The sequence below is a fragment of the Myotis daubentonii genome, chromosome 5 (assembly GCF_963259705.1).
Source record: "Myotis daubentonii chromosome 5, mMyoDau2.1, whole genome shotgun sequence".
Classification (NCBI taxonomy): domain Eukaryota; kingdom Metazoa; phylum Chordata; class Mammalia; order Chiroptera; family Vespertilionidae; genus Myotis; species Myotis daubentonii.
The window spans coordinates 98,926,796-98,948,344 of NC_081844.1; the positions used below are offsets into that span (position 1 = coordinate 98,926,796).

General features: G+C 38.7%; 1 protein-coding gene across 2 annotated transcripts in view; it reads left to right on the forward strand.

The window, feature by feature from the left end:
- Nucleotides 1-21,549, forward strand: part of GABRG2 (gamma-aminobutyric acid type A receptor subunit gamma2) — an 89,686-nt gene that overhangs the window by 58,994 nt on the left and 9,143 nt on the right. For both annotated transcript variants that reach the window (XM_059699122.1, XM_059699120.1), the window contains exon 7: nt 20,615-20,767. In XM_059699122.1, the coding sequence (XP_059555105.1) occupies nt 20,615-20,767 (153 nt within the window). The remainder of the gene's footprint in view (nt 1-20,614; nt 20,768-21,549) is intronic.

Sequence of the window (21,549 nt, forward strand, 5' to 3'; positions counted from 1 at the left end):
CCATGCTTATAAATAAGGACTAAGATATTCTATTTAGAATCTTTATAATAATTGAATGAGATTAAAGTATGTGAAAATGGATTTGTAACTGCAAAGCATTATACATAACTTTATAGGATCATTTATACAGCATTATACAGCAAGGAAGCTTGCCAATTTATATTAAAAATTCCTATTAAACATGGTATAAAATCTAACATTTCTTTCATTAACCAAGGTGTTCTTCAGTTGGTTACTTTGTTGATCATTCGTTTAGTATTTCCTAAGCACATACGATAAATAAAATACTGTGTCAGGAGATAACAGGTTAAAAGTAATATGAGGCATACATCTCACTTTTAGGAAGTATAAGGACTAGTTATTTTACTTAGTTATTCAAATAATTATAAAACTGTAGAAGCACTCTTTACCCTCTTTATTTAATTCACTTCAAACTAATCTATGCAGCTACCCTCTCTATTACCTCTGCAGCAAGTACTGACTGATGTCCAAGGCAATTTGAATACTTGAGGCTTATGGGTTACTATATTACATGTCCTTAAAATTCTTTGAATTTAATATTTAGCCAGTCTGCTGAATTTCTACTAGATCTGTTGATAAAAGTTAAACTATTTTTTTAAAAGATATATTTTTATTGATTTTTTACAGAGAGGAAGGGAGAGGGATAGAGAGAAATATCAATGAGAGACATCGATCAGCTGCCTCTTGCACACCCCCTGCTGGGGATGTGCCCGCAATCAAGGTACATGCCCTTGACCAGAATCGAACATGGGACCCCTGAGTCCACAGGCCGATGCTCTATCCACTGAGCCAAACCAGTTAGGGCAAAGTTAAACTATTTTAATAATATATTAAATACTACAGTGAGGCATATATTTAGTTGTGGGCTAATTATAAATTACTAGTGGCCCGGTGCATGAAATACATGCACGGGGGATGAGGTTCCCTCAGTCCAGCCTGCACCCTCTCCAATCAGGCCTAAACCAGCAGTCAGACATCCCTCTTGCAATCTGGGACTGCTGGCTCCTAACCGCTCATCTGCCTGCCTGCCTGATCACCCCTAACTGCCTCTGCCTGCCTGCCTGATTGCCCCTAACCTCTCTGCCTGCCTGCCTGATTGGCCCTAACTGCCTCTGCCTGCCTGATCACCCCTAACTGCCCTCCCCTGCCAGCCTAATCTCACCCCCAATGGCCCTCCCCTGCTGGCCTGGTCGCCCCCAACTGCCCACCCCTGCAGGCCTGATCTCACTCCCAACTGCCCTCCCCTGCCAGTCTGATCTCCCCTAAGTGCCTCTGCCTTGGCCCCCACCACCATGGCTTTGTCCAAAAGGAAGTCGGACGTCCGGAAGATGGCCGGTCGACCCAGTTTAATTAGCATATTACCCTTTTTTGAGTATAGATAGATTATATAGAATAGGATTGCTTAAATGGGGAGAAAAGCCTTTTTTATCAGGAGGAGATGCTCTTGGCAGACAAAAATACATAATCCCTATATGTGGACTGATAGCCAGCCGTATGCACTATACTGCCAAACCGGTGATTAAAAAATTGAACCGCTTTCTTACACCTTACATCAAACAGCTGTTGCCCTTAAAGTTTATTTGTGATTTATGCATGAAAAGTGACAGTTTTAGAACAAATTGGCAGGTTCTTATTCAAAGAAAAAAAAAACCTTGGATCTGTTTGTTTTCCAATGGTGGATAAAGTGTATATTTTTTAGGTTAAAATGCATTTTAAAACATTGTATAAATCATATTTATTAATACCTGATAAAAGACCACTTCTAATTAACTGACCTACTGCAGACTCTTTGTATTTGATGACAGGGCTTCTCCTTTATAAGCCTGAGGGCAGATAAAATGCCATGGAAGCCCAAATTCATGGTCATCTCCCTGGCAGCCAGCTCAGGACCTGGCACATAGTAGGTGTTCTATGACCATCTGTTGTAGAATTAAAGGAAGGGAGCTAAAAGAAAGAATTGTGGATATACAAGCATTTGACTGAATCTTGAAAACAGGGAGAAATTAGCTTGCATAGAGATGTGGACAGAGCAGAAAGAACGTTAATGTGATCTCTCTCGAGCAAGGGAGTATTGCCTAATGTAATTACGATTTGTAGGGTTATTGCAGAAAACGATTCAAAAATTCCGGGCTTGCACTTCTCACAAGTATTGGCTTCAACAGAGAGTGAGAAGATGACACCAGGAAAATTAATTCCTGTTTGTGCTGAAAGATCTTAGTTTGGCATTTAAATGTCTGTTCTTGTAAAATGTGGAAGAGCTGCAATCAAAGGGTCAGATAGAACTATGCATGGATGGATAAATTAATGCTTTCACTGGCTCTGTAATGTCTTAGTGTTACTGAGGGCAAAAGTCAGCTTTTAAAAAGTTCTTAACTTTAAATTATACAGAGAAGCATAATAGAATTTGTGGAATTGAGTGAGATGAGTTTCATATATATCTTTCTTTATTCCTCTAGCCTAGAGATTGAAATATTTTGCTGACGTATTAAGGAACACACACACACACACACACACACACACACACTCACATATTTATTTTAAAATCAGACAAAAATTTACTTACATATTTTGAAGTAATTTTTATTTATGCAGAGCTAAAAGAAAGTTACATTGATCAAAATTAAGCTGGGAGTTGAATATTTAAATGCAATTCATAGAGTTAGATCTCTAATGCAATGTTGTGCCTATAAAAAACAAATCAGACCAAAACAAAACTAAACCAACTCTTCTATAAAATAGAATAGTGTCTACATCACAGGATTATCCTGAGATGCCAAGGGATACACTGTGGGAAATGGGCCTTGCCCCATAGCTGAGTGAATGATAGGATAGTGTTGGTTTCTCCATTACCATCCACTACAATTCTATTCCCCCTCCTTAAAATACTCAGCTCCTTTCTTTATGGTCAAATCATGCACAACCTTTCAAAAGCCAAGATCTAGTGATACTGTGTGCATGACATCTTCCCTGACTCTTGTTTCTTGCACTGCTGCTTTCAAGGTGTTTATTGCACTGATAGTCACTACCATGTAGCTAAGCACTTTGTGTTTCCTTAATTATTGCACATGTTTCTTGCCTCTCCAAATAGATTATAAATTCACTGAAAACAGATGTATTAAGTGACACCCCTGCCCTCCCTGCCGCCACCTGAGGCGCGACTTTGAGTGAATATGTAAGGAAAGCTCAGTGCACACTTGGGGAAGTCCTAAAGCAGTGATGGCGAACCTTCTGAGCTCGGTGTGTCAGCATTTTGAAAAACCCTAACTTAACTCTGGTGCATGTGTCACATATAGAAATTTTTTGATATTTGCAACCATAGTAAAACAAAGACTTATATTTTTGATATTTATTTTATATATTTAAATGCCATTTAACAAGGAAAAATCAACCAAAAAAATGAGTTCACATGTCACCTCTGACACGCGTGTCATAGGTTCGCCATCACTGTTAAAGCCTAGTCGGTCACTGGTTCCACTCAAGAAAGAATGGTCCACATATTCTAAGTTATTTAAAGATAGTCACGTTCCCTTTGTCTCAAAGTACTCTAAGGAAAATTTACTTTGAGTATCAAGATATGTGACAGACAGGAGGATTATTTAAGTGAGATTCAGTTACTCAAAAAAATTTTACCAAAGATCTGACTTCTGTCTTTGTCTTTCCTCTTCTATGCACGGTTTGGCTCCATCCTCAGACTCTAGTCTGTGGATGATCCACCATGGAGATCCAACTTCTCACTAAGTAGTAGTAAAATGACCCATTGAGACCAGACCTCATATCTTTCCACCACACTAACAAGAGCACTTCCCCTTGGAGCTCCTAGTATATATCTTTACTGGCTCTGAATTTGTTCGGATTCACATCCTTGAATCACTCTAGCCATGAGGGTAGGATCTGCATTTTAATCCTGACCCCAGGATCTGGAGTGAGATGCTTACCCAAATTCAATGACTGAGAAAAGAGAAAAGTAAATTCCCAAAGGGAAATTAGGGTATTTTGGTTAAAGAAAAAGGAAGGAATAAGACACTGAGTAAATGACCTATAAACTTCCATTACAATGGTGCTCATTTTCTTAAACCTAGAGAAGATTAGAATGAATCTTACTAATATGAAGAAAAACAAATAATAAAAATCAGTGTAAAAATAGGTTATCATCAAATTTACATTGTCTTAATATTTAAAAGTAAGCCTAGCAGTTTGTAGCAATCATTGATATCAGACCAAAAATATAACAGAATATATTTTCTTATATTCCTTTAATAATATATTGCTGATGGAAAAGGCCCAGGGTAGGAAACAGTGGTAATGCCAACAGCAAAATTAATACACAGCATTATTTTAATTGTCTAGGGGCCTGATGCACAAAATTCATGCATGGGTAGGATCCCTAGATCTGGCCAGCCATCATGCCGATTTGTGGAGTGACGGGTAGGGCGATCAGGGGGGCCCTCCCGCTGGCACGCACCTTGGCTGGCTTGGGGCCTGAGGGTAACTCGTGCATTGAGCATCTACCCCCTGGTGGACAATGTGTGTCATAGCGACTGGTGGTTCCACTGGTCATTCTGCCATGGCTGATGTGCATATTAAGCTTTTATTATAAAGGATGTTTACTTTGGTCATTTTAGAGTTTAGGAATGGAAAATGAAGCTAATAATATAGATGCAAAGCAGTAAAACTGAGTGACAGCAGATTAATGCGCGTTGTAACAATCAGGATTAGGCTCCCTTAGCAACCACATGGCCACAACTAACTCCAATGGGGATGAAGGAGTGGTTTTCTACCATGATCCAGAATACAAGGAGAAGGCGAATATTCGTGAGCTGCACTAAAGAACTACATGAATGCATACAAGTAAAACATTTTAGGAATTAATATCAAGAAATTTTAAAGATGCATTTATATTGCCATTGAAGTGCAGTTTTTCTGTCTTAATTTAGTAGCGAAGGAGACAATTTTGGAGCCAGGCTGTATAACACAGTGTAAAGGATCACATCGTCCTTATAGTCAGATCAGCCACGTTCTTATCCTGCTCTGCCCCTCCCCAGCCTGTCATTGAGAAAATCATTTTAACCCTCTGGGCCTTAGTTTCCTCACTTTTATGATGAGATGAGAGCAATAAGCCATTTTCCCCCAGAGGAATATTGTGAAAACAACAACAACCGATCATATGTGAAACACAATACAATGCTGGGCAAATATTAAGTATTCAATAAACTGTTGCTATTAAAAGTCTATAGTGTCTTGTCCACAGTATTCAATCTCAAGTTATAACATTAATCTGAAAATTAAATCTTCTATTGCATTGCCACTAAACCAACCTGAGCTCAATGCATTTGGCAGAAAGATCTGACCTGAAAGGACACCAAGCTTGTTATAGACTTTATCTCTCATTTAGTATGAATATTCATACATTTTCCTGCAGAAACATTGGCATGTTTGAGTATGGCTACTGTCCCAGACTCTTCTGAATTGTCATCAAGACATAACCCATGTCACATGCATAGTGTTACCATTTTAAAATCATTTTTTACATGGCCTCAAAAACACATCTATCCCCAAGAGGTGTGGAATAAAGGATTTTGTGTCTTTACTTAAAGCTCTGCAATTGATCCAGATGACTGTGTTATCCACTCCTATCGGTCATTAAAATGACTTATGGGGACAATTGATTCTCTTCACCTTTACAGCAATGAGGGTGCTTTGAAAGAAAACGAGGTAGCATTGGAATCCCTCAGCTGTTGCTTCATTCCTAATCTTTGTTAATTGGTCCTCTACCCCTCTGGTTTTCTTTTTACTTTAGTTTTATTGTTTACACTATTACAGATGTGCCCATTTCCCCCTCTGATTTTTTTAGAGCATGATTTCTCAGAGGACGTTATGAGTACTTCAGCATCATTTCTGTTCCTTATTCAAAGTGCAGATTTCCAGGCCCCACCTCAATCTGTGGAATTAGAATCTCCAGAACGTAGCCTTAGAATCAGCATTTGAAACAGGACCCCAGCGTGATTCTTAGGCATCATAAAGCTTGAGAAGCGCTGCCTCAGATATTAAGGACACACTGGCCTCATTATTTCCTCTTACACAAGTGGTTCCGTCTCCCCACAACACATTTCTGCAGGTCTGACACTGCGGAGCATTCTGTGTTCCTGTACCCAGGAGTGTCACTGGAAGTCCACTGCATCTGATATGCTGGTTAGTTCCTGGTGTACTTATCTGGACCTTTCTTACTGCCAATGCTTGCCACCTGGGCTTAGTTTCTAAGTAGAGGTCATGAAACAGCACCTGGCAGAAGGAAAAGGCATAACCTTCTTCGGAAAATTAATCCAGAGGAAGCAAGGGATACTAAGGAAAGTCTGGGATGTAAGAAAAGGTGTGCTTTCTTTCTTAGTTAATAAGAGGCATGTGGTGAAGAAGTGGTCTCTAGGGTCAAATAATACTATGGAGCTTCAAATGTTTCCAAGGGAAGCCTCTAAATAGATATTAATTTGTTACCTTAGAGCAGTGGTTCTCAACCTGGGCTGCACATTAGAATCACCTGGGAATCTTTTTAAAATCCTGTTTCTGGGTCTCATCCTCCGGAAATTCTGTTTCTTTGTTACTAATGTTGTGGCCCCACCCCATAACAAAGAAACAGAATTTCCGGAGGATGAGGCCCAGAAATCAGGATTTTAAAAAGATCCCCGGGTGATTCTAATGTGCGGCCAAGGTGGAGAACCACTGCCTTAGAGCCATTAACTTCCAACAAGCCATGGTTCTTCAAACAAGAATGAGAAAAACATGGCTCAGTTTTTGGAAAAATTTAGGTTTAAACTACAAACTCACCAAGGAGCAGTTAGTGAGTCAATTTATCTGTTTTTAACAGACATTTCTTCATCTATAAAATGGAAGTTTACTTGGATTAAATTACCTTGAAGTTTACTTGGATTAAATAAGTGGAGGGCAAAATACAGTACTTGACATTTTATATTTTATTTTATTTAATAGAAAACTGTCTTCAACCCGTTCTAGATTTGGATTACTTTTTTAGAAAAATATCAGATAAGAAAACCAAAACGCACCGGCTCCTCTTAAAAATTCCCAGTAGCAGTGAAGTAGAACTGAAATACTCCTCTGCAAAATGGCTCAGGAGAGCTTATAAGTCACCTAGAAAGGGCGTTTCATAAATATAAGTACAGTTTTGAAATTAGGAACAGTCTGTTCCTTTTGCAATGGAGGAATATGAGTGTGTATTTGCCCCTAAGCATATGAAAAACTGTGTGTGAGACAAGGTTCCTCACCTTGGGTTGTGCTATTTTTTTTAAATTTTCTTTTTACTATACTTCATCGTGTTCAATAGTTTGAATAAATAAAGCTGGAAAGATAAGTGCCAGGGTTCTTATCCCAGAATCAAGAAGGGTTCAGGAATCTGGAGGAGGGGCTGTGCATAGATTTAATAGGATTCCAGAGACTAATAAAGAATCCGGAGATGAAATATAATTTTGAAAAGCACTGGGGGTGAGAGGAGCTTAGCTAAAGGAGCTAAGATCCAAGATCTTAAGTCTAAGGTCTTAGGCTGTTCAGGTGTTTGGCCAGTAGGAGGCAATAACATGTAGATTAAGATGCCCTTTAACCTTCTGGCAGCCACGATCAATTTAATGAATCCTATTCAGGTTTGGGGAAATGTCTTTACCCATTCCCAACAGGTAACTACATGTGTGACGCAACCCTGTTGAGTCCCCAAGTCTCATCAACCTTTTGATGAAACTCTTGAAATTATGACATGCTGGAATTGGCCTATGGCAGATAAGCCTTGGAGTAAATATTCTGTATCCTGAGATGTCAGAGACTTGCACTTTTTCGTAGAGAAACAACTACAAGAACCTATTGCCTCTAATATTTTTTTCTTCTAATCCCTAAAATGTGTATCTATTTGCTTCCGGTTGAATTTTTGGGCCAGCTATATTTGGTGTTGGAGTTCTATTTAATCCTTTGGATATTCAATGTTATCTTGCTGTCTTATGTATCCTTTCTGCCTTAGAGTTAAGCTTTATAAATCATTTTAGATTTTCTTTTCTTTTATTTTTCTTATGAAGGTATAAAATAATCAGTGGGCATCTGGGTTCTAGTGACCAAGCCATTTCCCACCAACATTGTGGGTGACACAGACACTGAAGAGCCCTCAGTGCAAACACAGAACAGTTGCACTATCAGGTTTGTTGGGACCCTGTAGACCAGTGGTTCTCAACCTTCCTAATGCTGGGACCCTTTAATACAATTCCTCATGTTGAAATTATTTTCGTTGCTACTTCATAACTGTAATTTTGCTACTCTTATGAATCATAATGTAAATATCTGATATGCAGGATGTATTTCCATTGTTACAAATTGAACATAATTAAAGCATAGTGATGAATCACAAAAACAATATGAAAATATATATGTGTTTTCCAACGGTCTTAGGCGACCCCTGTGAAAGGGTCGTTCCACCCCCAAAGGGGTGGCGACCCACAGGTTGAGAACCGCTGCTGTAGATTCTGCAAAGTTAGGATCCCCAGAGTTCTAGATACTATCTGCTGATTGCCTCAAAGTTACTAAGGCGAGAGGATGGCTGGACTGTCTAAGGAACAGCAAGAAGGCCAGCTCTGCCTGGAAGTCTGTGATTCACCAAGGAGGCCAAACCAGAGGGAGGGAATGTGAAGCAGAGGAGAAGTGAGTGTAGATATGAGGAGACTGGTATTCCAAGGAGCTCAGTCACTTCCCTAAGGTGATACAGCTAGTAACAACTAGAGTCAGGGTGCACACCCAGATTTGCTCGCCAAGCCTACATGGTTTGCATCGCATAAACACGAGTTGAGCACAGAGCATTGCCTTGGGCAAGAAGAGGCCATGTGTGAAGTTAGGCAGGAGGAGGAAAGGAGATGGTGGGTCCCCTAGGACAGAGCACATCAAGAGGCAAGAGAGCAGAGAAAGGGGAACCATGAGATACAAATTCAGCCTTGACTATGCTTTTGCTTAGAGCCACAGGATTAACCAGAAAAAGGGAAAAACCTCATTTCCTTGGAACTGCCGGTCCCGTTTCCTGAACGCCCTTCCTTTCTGGTGATTAAAGAACGTGGCTCCATGCCAAGCCAAGATGCTCCTCTGCGCAGCTATCCCAAGTGCTCTTCCCTGGCTGAGACCCCGGGACGAGGTGCATTGATTTCAGCTCAGATTTTCATCAGGGTCATTCAACCCCCACTCCGCAAGCGGCATGCTTTCTACTCCTAGCGGCAGAGGAGGCAGAGACGCTGCCAGTCCCTCCCCGGAGGGCAGCTGAGTACGCGTGGCGAGCCTGTTTGTTGGCATCCCTGTCCTTGTCTGGGTTTGTTTTACATCACAACATGCCACAGCTCTTCACAGAGCAACGCTAGAAGCTGCCCTGGCTTCCCTTCTCCTGACACATAGGAAGGAAGCCTCGGCACTGGCCGACGCTGTTGCTCCAAGCTCAGTTCCCAGCAGGTGGATCATCAATTTGCCCCGATGCCAAGCTCCTCTCTCTGTTCGACTCTCCCGCTTCTGCCACATTACACATGGCCACCTGACAAGGACACAAACAGCTCTCGGTTCTCTCGGGGAAACGGTGGGGAGGGAGAAGCCTCTCTTTGGACTCAGTTTCCTCATTTCCAAGATGAAAGAATTGAACAAGTTGATAACTCACATTGCGTATCTCTATGATTATGTTAGTGTGTTATTATTTCAGGGGCATGCCATGCTTTTAATGAAAAGCACTATGAGAAAATCTCAAATTCCAAAATTTTTTTTAAAAGACCAAGCTATTGGAATTTTATATTTTGTGTCTCCTACCAATTAAGGGTGTGATCCTGAGTGTATAATTTTAACTCGGAGTTTTAGTTACAACTGGGTTAAGTGATTTTGGAGATCCCCTCTAATTCTACATTGTTTAAACTATATGCTTTCTCTTTTCTTATTAACATATACTTTGTTTACTCTTCAGTGATAGTGGTTAAAGGAATGATTTTAGAATTGGAACAAAAGCAGTCTGTTTATAGTCTATTCTGTATTTACCCTTGTCTTTCCCTCTACAGGAGGGAAATAAGAGTTTGTGGGGAATGTTTACGTCACTAGAAAGACAGGCTACACATGAGCTTGGTGACTTTGTCATCGGGGTATATTACAGATTGTTCACCAAAGCTGACACATGGCAAACAAGGAAAGGAGGATCTTCTCCTTTTTCAGAACACAAGCCTGAAACCATCACCAAGGGTATCTTCCATTGAAAAGTTGGAGATACTAATATTTAACCTAAAGCAGCCTCATTCAGTTCCATAATGTCCTAAAGCCTGCAAGCCGGTTTTTACAAATATTTCCCATTAGTAGTTCCATGCCACCAAATCAAATAGGTTGTTAAGAAATTGGTTGGGGTGAAAGACCTATACATTAGCTTTAATACACTCTACAAAGTGCACATCCTATGGAAACTGCTTGAAAAGAGAGTGAGATATTTTTCCCCTTTAAGGAAGACTAGAAAGGGGAAGAAAAAAACTTAATTTTCTCACTACTTAAACAGATTTGGAGCAGGCTACAGTTTCATTAGTACCAACATCAAATCTTCCTTGAGAAATATCTCCTGACCAGCTGGCTGAGAAGTTGCCTCGGTGCTGAGAGGACAAAAGTTCTTTAGCAAATAGTACAGATTTTACAATTAAGGATTATCATTATTTTTTCCATCTTATTCTTTGAAAATCATAAAAGCAGTTTACTTTGTAGCAAGGGCTGTTTAATTTTGGAGTGTATCCAGGGACTCAAGCATGGGAAAGGGGAGAGAGAATCTAATTAAATATTTAATGCATAAACCATAGTTCAACTTACAGCTCAAAGTGTAGTTATGTAAATGATAGTGTTAATGGAAAGAAAGCACTCAGTGGGAAACAGAGAGACCCAGCTTCTGGTGCAGGTGCTGTGGGTGAACAGTGACCTTCAGCAAGCTCCTGTGCTCCTCAAAGCTCTCCTTTCTCACCTGTAAAGCAAAGACACTGGCCTGATCTCTACATTAGCTTTCAGCTCTGACACCCAGAATCAAAATCCCAATTCTAATTCAATAATAGAAGCACCGAAAACTCCCTGTATAATGAGTCAGTTTTGGCGAGTAGAGTGTTACACCATTGTTCTTGATGGACTACCATCTGTGAAAATAAAGTAAATGCCAACTCAAGAAAAAGGGGGGGGAGGAGATTTGGAGGGGTTTCTGATAATCTCCTATCAATCCGGCAATAGCAGAAGCCAGATGTGAGGCAGATACCACATACATTGGTTCACATGACCCTTCACTCAAAGAAGTTGCTCCCAGAGACCCATTTTACTCAAAAATAAAACCCTGTCCTCATCTTCCCTGTGGACAGAGTGCTGGACACCAACTCCTGATCTAGACTGACCTTTATAAAATGTAAGAGGCACAACACACCATGAGGCAAACAGGCTAATGCTAGGATCCATTCTTTCACATATAAATTGAAAACTCAAAGAGCCTTGAGATTTGAACCCCAAATGTAACCAGAAAATGGATGTAGTTGTCTGCTTTCCTCAAGATCCATTATCTAATTGAACTAGTTATATTTTCTAAAAAAGAAATACAGAGAAGCAGAAAGGAGAAGGGATTTACTCAAGATCACACAAGATCATAGCCAGGCAGGGATCAGAACCCAGGTCTACTGACTTGAGCCTAGCCCTTTCCCCATCAACGGGGAAAGCTTCTTCATTCAGAAAAGTTGAGCCTTTTGAGAACCAACTTTATGTAGTATGATGTGATTTACAAATATATTTTTACAATAGTAGTTATTTTTGACAGACATCTTAAAAATTACCTTGAATATCACAAAATGAAAGACTTCCTGGGTGAGGGAATTCCAACAGGGAAAAACAACAACGAAAAAATATATAAAAAAATAAATATTTAAAAAATACTTTGAAATTGAGTGCTTGGGCATAGAGCAAAGAGCCAGTGAGGTCATGTTTTTAATCCTATAATTTTGCAGAGTATCCCCAGCAGTGACTTCACATCTCGGGGAACATTTTGTGATTTGACCTTTTGCAACCATTGCCTGCAGTTGACTGAATTTAAACGTTCTCTTTCCAGCTGCTTTCAAAGCCATTTTAGAAAGCATGGTATTCTGATAACATTAAGTTTCTGAAGCTCTGTGGAGTCTTTTCTTTAAGAAAATGTCAATGCCTGGCTTAGATTAACCAGGTCTTGCTTCAAACACAAAGCTATGCCAAGCCCATTGAAAGAGTGAAAATAAGAAGAAAATAAAGTATTTCTATTAATATGCTTCTTTCTCCAGAAGAGGTTTCTGAGTTTTGACTTACAATCATTCACAACATTTCTATTTTTGTCTTCTTATTTTTGGAACCATTTGTAAGATACATTCATAAATTAAACGGAGTTTAAATACCATCTTCATTCCTAGTAGTATTGGTTTGGAAGATAAGTCTATTGTCACAGATGTGATTCTTACTCTTCATCACCCAAATCTAATCTTTGGTATTAATAATACAAAGGACAGGTGAGTGTGCAAGACCGACATACTTGCTAAAAATAGCTCGCTGGCATCTATTGAGTTCCTAAAGAGAGGACTGAGGGAGGCAAACTTTTAGATTAGCTTTTAGAAATTAACCCAGGCCTTGACTCAGAAGAGCTTATCAAATGTATAATAGATCCGCTGGTGTCACAGTAATACTCTAAGCAGAGATTAACCACACATAAAAGGACATTTTGTTGCCTTTTACTACCATGTTCATATGTAATTCTTCTACGCTTCAGAGTCCAAGTTGAACAGAAAAGAGTACATAGTTTTTGTGACCCAGCCTACGAATCATATTTAAATGATGGTATTAATGGTGTTCATGGATACATTGATGTTCATATAAACAAGAACAAATTTGGCTGCTTTACTGTTATTCTTGACCGTTCCCGGCAGCCTTTTAACAAGGGCTAAAAACAAACAAACAAATAAAAAAACAACAACAAAAAAACACTCAACAGGCAGCTTACCTACTAATGTCATGGAAGCACTTTTACAAATAACTGTCCTTAGGAAGCTACAAGTACCACCTCATCTATACATTGTCTCTGAAAGATTACAAAATACTTTCCCAACCATTAGCAAATGTGGTTTTCACAACCTCAGCAATAGGTATGATATCCCTATTTACTGGAAGAATATAACTTACCCAAGTCTTTGCACCTTGATAATGTCACTAGTATTTGAATCCCAGGTCTGAATCCTGTATATTTCCTGCAACCATGAACGACTCTGCCCTTACGTAAAAACATGTTTTCGTATCTAGTCACATGTTTGTAGGAGTCAGACTTAATTATGCTGGGAAATAGCGTTCCCTTTGGATGGATCAAAGTGGCAAATGCATTCATTTGTAGCTTCAACTTTAGACTTCTGAGCCAAAGTTGTTTTATTACTATAAATCCCAAGGTGAGTTTATTCGCTGTATTGTTGGAATTTTATGATGGGCTCACAATAATGAATTGTATTACAAAAGGCCACACTGAGCTAAGAATCTGATGGCTTTTTCAGAGGGCAGGGAAGAGAAGCTATTACACTAATAAACGTCTCTAGCAAAAGCGTAGAGAACTGAGATATTAGCCAATAGGTTCACTGTGTGAACTTAGAGAAAACCACTAATCTCTGGAGGCTGTAAATATTGAGCTTCCCTTCGTCTGAAGCTATTCTCTGAGAGAAAATCTCTAGTATGGTTTGTTGAGTCAGACAGTCTGGTATTCCAGACAAATGAGTTTTCATCCTCCTAAAAGCACGACATTTGTTACATAAGGTTCAAGAAGAAATGAAAGGAATTTTTCTCTGTGTGGCTGGGGCTTTACATCTATGATCCTGATCACTGGATCAGAATGAACAGGCTGTTGACTCCAGAAGCAGTACTGGTTTGGGCAGCAGGATTCTTGGGTCTGACAGTTTCATCTCCGAAGATAAAACATGCATTGTCTTCCATGAATTTCAATGGCTTCCTTTATATAACATTACACTAGTTTGTAGTAACTGACATGCATGGACCTTTTACTCTGAGTCAGGAATTACACTAAGGAATTATACTAAGAGTATTAACTCTTCTTATGTTCACCAATAACCCTGAGTTCTAGCAAAGAAGTTGAGACACAGAATATTAAGGAACTTACCCCAAGTCACACAACCAGGTAGTAAAGGGCCAGGATTTTTTTTAACCCTGGGAGCTGCAGAGGTTGGCTTCTACCAGCCTGCTACTGACCCCTTCTCTGAAGAGTTGCCTCTGGTCACCACAGAACCATCTCCCCCAGCCTGGAGAGTACTAATGACTGCTTCTCCTGCCTCAAGGCGGGACTAACTCCGTGGTGCAGTTTGTTCCAGAACCTCCTGGAAGCCCTCCTGCATAGGCTGAAATAAATCATGCTTAGCTTTTCCCCACTGACCTTTCCTGCTTCTTTGATCCCCTTTTCCTGACAGATCAACCCCTTATAAGTCAGCCTTGAAAGAAATCTGGACTCCATCCAGCTCTGCCTCTAACCTGAAGTGGTCCCTGCTTTTCACCACCATCCTATGCTCTCTTTCCTCACTGGGGATAGATTTAGCCTGGAAAATATGATATATTATACTTTCATTTTTCATTGTATTTCCCCAATTGTTATTTTGTTCTTTTTTTTCACATAGGAACTTAAACAAGCAACAGATGAAATAAAAATGGTGCCGTTCTGTGATGGAAACGTACCTATTAGGCTTGATGTGGCAGACTGATGGTTCTGTTTCAGCAGCCAAGCCCTTTGTTCTCGTCTGGCACTAATTGGATCTGGCTGAGAAGCTGAAATCACCAATCGATTCTTTAATAAGCATAATGTAGCCACTCTAATGTAGCTAATTTCCTTTCCCTCTTTTCTCCTAGGCAAGCAGTTAATATTGCTAACAGCTCTCTCTGACCTTATATGTACATCTGCAGGCTTCAGCAAAGTATCCAGTAAAGTTATTTCCAGAAGCAATAATTTCTAAAGTAAAAGTTTAATATTTTAAAAGTCCATGTTGATCTCTGCCTTGATTTTAAATGCTTTTGGTGTATAATTTAACCAGAATTTTCTTCAAGGCCTTTTTAGCTAAATTTATTCATCTCTCTATATAAAAGCCTAAGTGACCAAGCGACGGGTCAACTGGTCACTATGATGCGCACTGACCACTAGGGGGCAGACGCTCAATGCAGGAGCTGCCCCCTAGTGGTCAGTGTGCTCCCACAGCCAACCTCCCATGGTCCCTCCCACAGCTGGCCAGCTCAGATCGGCCCGGATCAGGACTGGGCGAGATGGCCCAAATCAGCCCTGATTGTCAGCCAGGCTGAGGGACCCCACCTGTGCATGAATTCGTGTACCGGTCCTTTAGTTCAATAAATAGTTGTTGAATTCCTTCTATATATCAGGCACTGTACTAGATGCTGAGAGTAAAATCAGTGAGCAAAGTAGATACAGCTACTTTGCTCATGGAGCTCATGGGCTAATTACAAACTAGAGCATATTCCAACATGCACACCAGTCATATACCTTCAGGTACAATCAGCTCTACTGTGGTCATAGATGGTGCTATGAGATCTTACTAAGGACAGCTGATCTAATAAGGATTGATAATGTTGAGATAAATTGACATCTGAGAAAGAATAGAGTCAGTTAAGATGGAGGTATTAGAGTTTGCACCAAGGGAATCATCCTGTGAAAAGACTCTAAAGCAAGAGGCAGCAGGGGGCACTGGAGGAAATAGGAGACTCCAGATGGAGTCTGAAGAAATACTATTTAAGATTAGGCTGGAGATGTGGTCAGGGAAACGACCATACAGAGAGTTACAGGACAAGTTAAAGAATTTTAGTGTGTACTGACATCAACTGGCAATTATGGGATGGTTTAAAGGTGTGCATATGTGTATGACATGATTAGAGAAGCACAGAGTAGAGTAGAAATTCAAGGTACCATGATGGACAAAGGAATGAGCAGGTCCCCTTGGGACAGCAGGAAGTAAATCTGGTTGGATGGTCATAAAATGGAAAGGTCATAAGTGATGTGAGACACAGCTGGGATGGTGCAGTATGGTCCAAGGCAAAATGGACTAGAATCATATGCTAAGCAGTGTGGATTCTATACTCAGGAACTTGAAGGGAATGAGCAGAAATTCATTCCAGAAAGATTAATTTAGATCAGCACTGTCCAATGGAGCTATCCACAATGAAATAACTTTTCTATAATCTGTCATACCACAATACAGTAGTCACTAGAAACGTGTAACTATGGAGCACATAAAATGTAGCTTGATCGACTGAGGAAATAAAGTTTTAACTTTTATTTAATCTTAGCACAGGTCTGGTCACAATAAAGAGTATGTATGTCTGTTGGTTGTAGGGAAGTGTTTGGAAGGTTGGAATGAGGAAAAGGAATGAGATGAGTTATGGATCTAGGTGAGATATGATTCCAGGGCAGATAAAGACAGAAAGAAATATAGAAGCATGCAATAAAAATTTTTAATTTTCATGTGCATTATTTATATTCACAGTTAAATTTGGGTCTTTGGTCCATCCATTTTAAATTTATTTTTGTGTGTTAGGTACGGTATAGATCTAATTTCAGAAAGTAATTTCCCCAAATGAAAATGCAACCAACCATTCTACTTGCTAATGGTCAAATGAACCTCAAGGAATTATGCCTCAGATTCAAGAGTTTAACAAAAAAGACTAAAGGAAGATATAATGCATTGTCTCAGCATAGCTCTCTATCTAAGTTGTAGTCAGATAGAAAATACTTTTGTTCCCATTTAATACATTTAATTTATAATTAGTTGTATAATTCCTTTGGTGCTAACCTCCACATTACCTAAATAAGTGTTCTAGGTATAGCAGAGATTAAAAATATTTGTTGACTTAAATAAAGATGAGACTAGAGAAAGGAATGTAAAAAAGAGTACAAGAGTAATTATGTCTTCAAAGTTAACCTGGTGGAATAAAATATACTCTATTCACTATAGTTAATCGGAGGAAGAATCATGAGAGAGTAACAAAATAAAGTCTTTATTATTATCTTGACAAAGTGATTAGGATGTTTAGAGATAATATATGCACATCATTCAGCCCAGTGTCTGCACATAGTAGGGCTACATTACTGGTAATGAGAAAGTATTTAGTTTTTTCTGATTTTAGATGTTCAATGGAGGGGCATATTTCTTTATCATGGAATCTTCAAGTTTTTTTAAAATATATTTTTCTTGATTTCAGAGAGGAAGAAGAGGGAGGGAGAGAGAGATAGAAACATCCATGAGAGAGAATCATGGATCGGCTGCCTCCTGCAAGTCCCCCACTGGGGATCAAGCCCACAACCCAGGCATGTGCCCTTGACTGGAATCAAACTTGGGACCTTTCAGTTCGCAGGACAATGCTCTGAGCCAAACAGGCTAGGGCGGAATCTTCAAGTTTTTAAGAGATAGTTTCATGTATGAAATAGAGCCTAAATGCTCTAGTAAATCTGAATTTTAAAACTTTCATATGGTTTATTTCACTCCAAAGAAATAATAACTGGAGTTCACTGTTCACTGATGTTGACAGTCTCTTCCAGAGACTAGATATAAGAAGCTTACAAAAAATAAAGAATAGACATTAATGGATGTTTTTCAAATTCTACGGCTTCTCTCCTCAATCATAGCTTGCACATTATGACCTAACTTGGGACAAAAGCAGGGAACACACTAATTTATAATATGCTATGACTTTAAATATTTATGTTAGAATAATTCAATAGAAAGAATAAATTTGTAGTGGCTGAAACTATCACCTTCTACTGGGTTGACACTGAACCCTTTGACTTGGTGAATCACTAATGCGGCACCCTCAGGGGATTTGATTTCATAGGCTCCTGGGCCCAAGAGTTTTTTAAAATACAAAAAGTGATAAGGCCTTAGAGCCAGGCATCTGGCTATCACTGGGAAGCTGCTTTCTTTTTAAATGGCCCGTTCCCAAATTTGAATCTGTACTCTAGTGGTAAAAAAAAGCTTTGGATTTGCTGGTAAAGATGAAAGATGCTCAGAAACTATTATCTTAAAATAGAAATCGATGGATTAAAAAGCTATGGAAGTTTAGAAGCTGGCCTAAAGGGAAGAGGAGAATTGAATTGAGATAATTATCTTGTTATTTGAGGAAAAATTAAAGTTCACCTTTCAGAGAGTCAGAACATTAATGCCAAAGTGTAGATTCTCTTTCATGATAAGGAGTAAAAAGAAGTTACTAAAATTGTCCAGATTTATTTAAAATAGTATAACTTGTAAAGTGTCATTTAACACATTTAAAATATGCAGAAAAAACTCTCAAGGACTTGGAAAATACTCTTTCTCAAAGGGAGAAAAAGTATCTCCTGAATATTATTATTTTAAAAGAAACCTATTTTTTTTTCCATCTTGCATTTGCCTCTGGTATTCAGATAAAAGAAACAGAGTGGGGAAAAGATAGCCATTAGTAGGGATCATCTCAAATTAAAAGTCTTTAATCCTCAAGCATAGCCTGTGTATATTATATTCTAAATAAGAAATTTGTACCTTTGCCCCTTTGCCCTAGCTGGTTTGGCTCAATGGATAGAGCTTCAGCCTGTGGGCTGAAGTTGTCAGGTTCAATTCCAGTAAAGGGCACATTCCTTGGTTGCAGGCTTGATCTCTGGCCCAGATTGGGGTACATGCAGCCAATCGATGTGTCTCTCTCACATCCATGTTTCTCTCTCTATCTCTCCTCCGCCCCCCCCCACTTCCAAGCTCTCTAAAAAAAAAAAAAAAAAAAAAAAAAAAAAAATTAATGGAAAAATATCCTCAGGTGAGGATTTTAAAAGAATGATAAAATAAATAAATTTGTACTTTCAAATTTGAAGAGGTAATCACTAAATAATTGCTACTTATTGATCTATGAGAGGAAACTGATGTTCCAATGGGAGCCAAATTCCCCAGTGTCCAGGTCATTGTCACTGCCTTCACCACGCCTGACTCAGACAAGTAATAGTACATTAATCCACCAAAGGCAGGGTTAGCAGCTACTCATAACTCCACTTCGAAAGGGAGAGTCTTTACTTCCTTGACAAGGAGCCAATGAGGGCTTTCTGTCTCAGCAGCTTGGAAGGGTGTGGCTTTAAGTTTGAGAGTGGGAGGAGGAACTGGGCTGAGCAGTAATATCTCATCCTGCTAAATCAGTCTTGTCTGCATGAGGCTTCTACAGTACCTTATTTTCAAGTCAGATCTAAATCAGCTAAGTCAGTAGGGAAACGTGGGCATGAAGCCAAATAATTAAAATGAAACACATAATTTGGATTTCATTCTCCCTGCATTTTAGGACAAATTACAATTTGGTAAAGAGAAAAGAAGCAATATTTGAAAATCAGTCTCTTATGTGTTCATCTCCCATTGCAAGAGCAGATATATTCTTTAAAACTGATGTTCTCTAAGAATATAAAGAAAACATAAATCTGTGATAACTGGGATATATCCCCATAGTACATTTTCTAAACTTAAAAATCAAAATTCCCTAAAATTTCATTTGAACCATGCAAAATGAAGGGCATGGACATTTAAAAGCAATGCATGACTCTTGATTGTAAAAAATCAGAGACCTGAAATTGTGTCCATTAAATTGTTCTCATGTATAGCTATATGGTTATTCCTTGATTCCTTTATGACTCTATTCTGGATTATTTACATAAACTCCTTTTTTTAAACCAAATGTTCAAAAATACAGCTTCTTGATATTTTGTTTTTTGCTTTATGCTTACATTTTTAAGTGTGTTCAATTATTTGATCGTTTATTCAACAAATGTTATGGAATACCTATTTAGAATTAAACAGGATGCTAATTACTAGTAGTGTAATGATGGGCTAAAATAGGCACTTTTTGGACTCATGCAGATAAAGTCTAATAGTGGAGACAAGCATTACAAAAACAACCACTCAAATAAATGAGAAATTGCCAATTGAAGTAACTGCTATGAAGCAAAACCATATTATTCAATGAAAATATGAGAAAAAATGTCTCAGCATAGGAATTTCATTGTAAACTAGTAATTTACTAGTTTTAAGCACCAGCATATTACCCTCTGGTTGTATGAAAATAGGTCCTGAGAACAAGAGAAAATTGTTACAAATCTTAGGATTCATTTTAGGCAATGAGACACAGTATAAAAGCTCTGTTCCATCTCTCCCCACCAAACAAACATACAAACAAACAAACAAACAAACAAAAACTATGTATATTGTGTGTGTTAAGTAGGCAGAAAAGGCACCATCAAAAATCACCTGAAAGAAGAAAATATGATGAATATGCTCAAAAATGCTTCCTTCTTTTTAGTAGTCACATTGCTTCTAGAAGGATCAGACTTCAGTTTCATTTGGATTTTGCTTTTGCTTTTTTTTTTTTTTTAAATTTTAACCTAAATTGGTAGAAGATGGTTTTCAACATACCCTTGTACAGAACTCTCATTTTAAATGTGAGAGATTTTAATATATGCTCATTTTTAAATGCTTTTCAGTTTTTGATAAGGGGTTGCATGGTGCTATCTGTGGTCTGTTCCCAGGAGATTATGTGGTCATGTGTGTCTACTTTGACCTGAGCAGAAGAATGGGATATTTCACCATCCAGACCTACATTCCCTGCACACTCATTGTTGTTCTATCCTGGGTGTCTTTCTGGATCAATAAGGATGCTGTGCCAGCCAGAACTTCTCTAGGTAAGACACAGTTCTTGGTGTTATAGCACTTATCCAAGGTAAGCAGTACCCCAAACGAGTAATCTTTATTCCCCTTTCCAAATTGATTTGCTTTTAATCCATTCGGCAATTACATAGAAATGCTCTTTGTTTCATTTTAAAGAAAACTAGTACATTAAAAAGGAAAAACAATGTTTAAAGTTTCCTAATTCTGTTTTTCTTAACAAACTTAATATGCTTTTTTTTCCCCAGTAAATTATCTTAATAAATTTAAGTTAGCTTAAAAAAAAAAACCCCTTCTAATTTCAACAGACTTTTTGTGTTGGTCTCTGGGCAGTTCTGTATGCTGGAGCTACTCACACCAGCTCATGAGAGCTGATCATTTGTCCTTTCCCAATAGTGTGTCTAGTGATGTCACATTGGCAGCTTGACATCAGCCAAGGTGAAAGTAATAATACCATCAAAATAGGCAAACACTAAAAATCAAGGCATTCATTTTTTCTAGAGTAATTTGTTACACCTTTACCAGAACACCATAGGCTGTTAATTAATTCCAACATGCATAATTATGATGACATTAGAGGACATACATACATGTTAATTGGCTACTTATGAGCCACTAGGAAGATTATTTTTGGGAGGACACAATTACCTGTGAAATTTTGAGAATCCATCTCCCCACTTTCAAGATTATTTACAGTTGCTCAATCTATTGTATAATGGTGATATTTGTCTCAGGTTTTCACATATTTTTTTCTCACATGAGGAAGAAGGTGCACAGAGATTATAAGAAAGCCACAGAA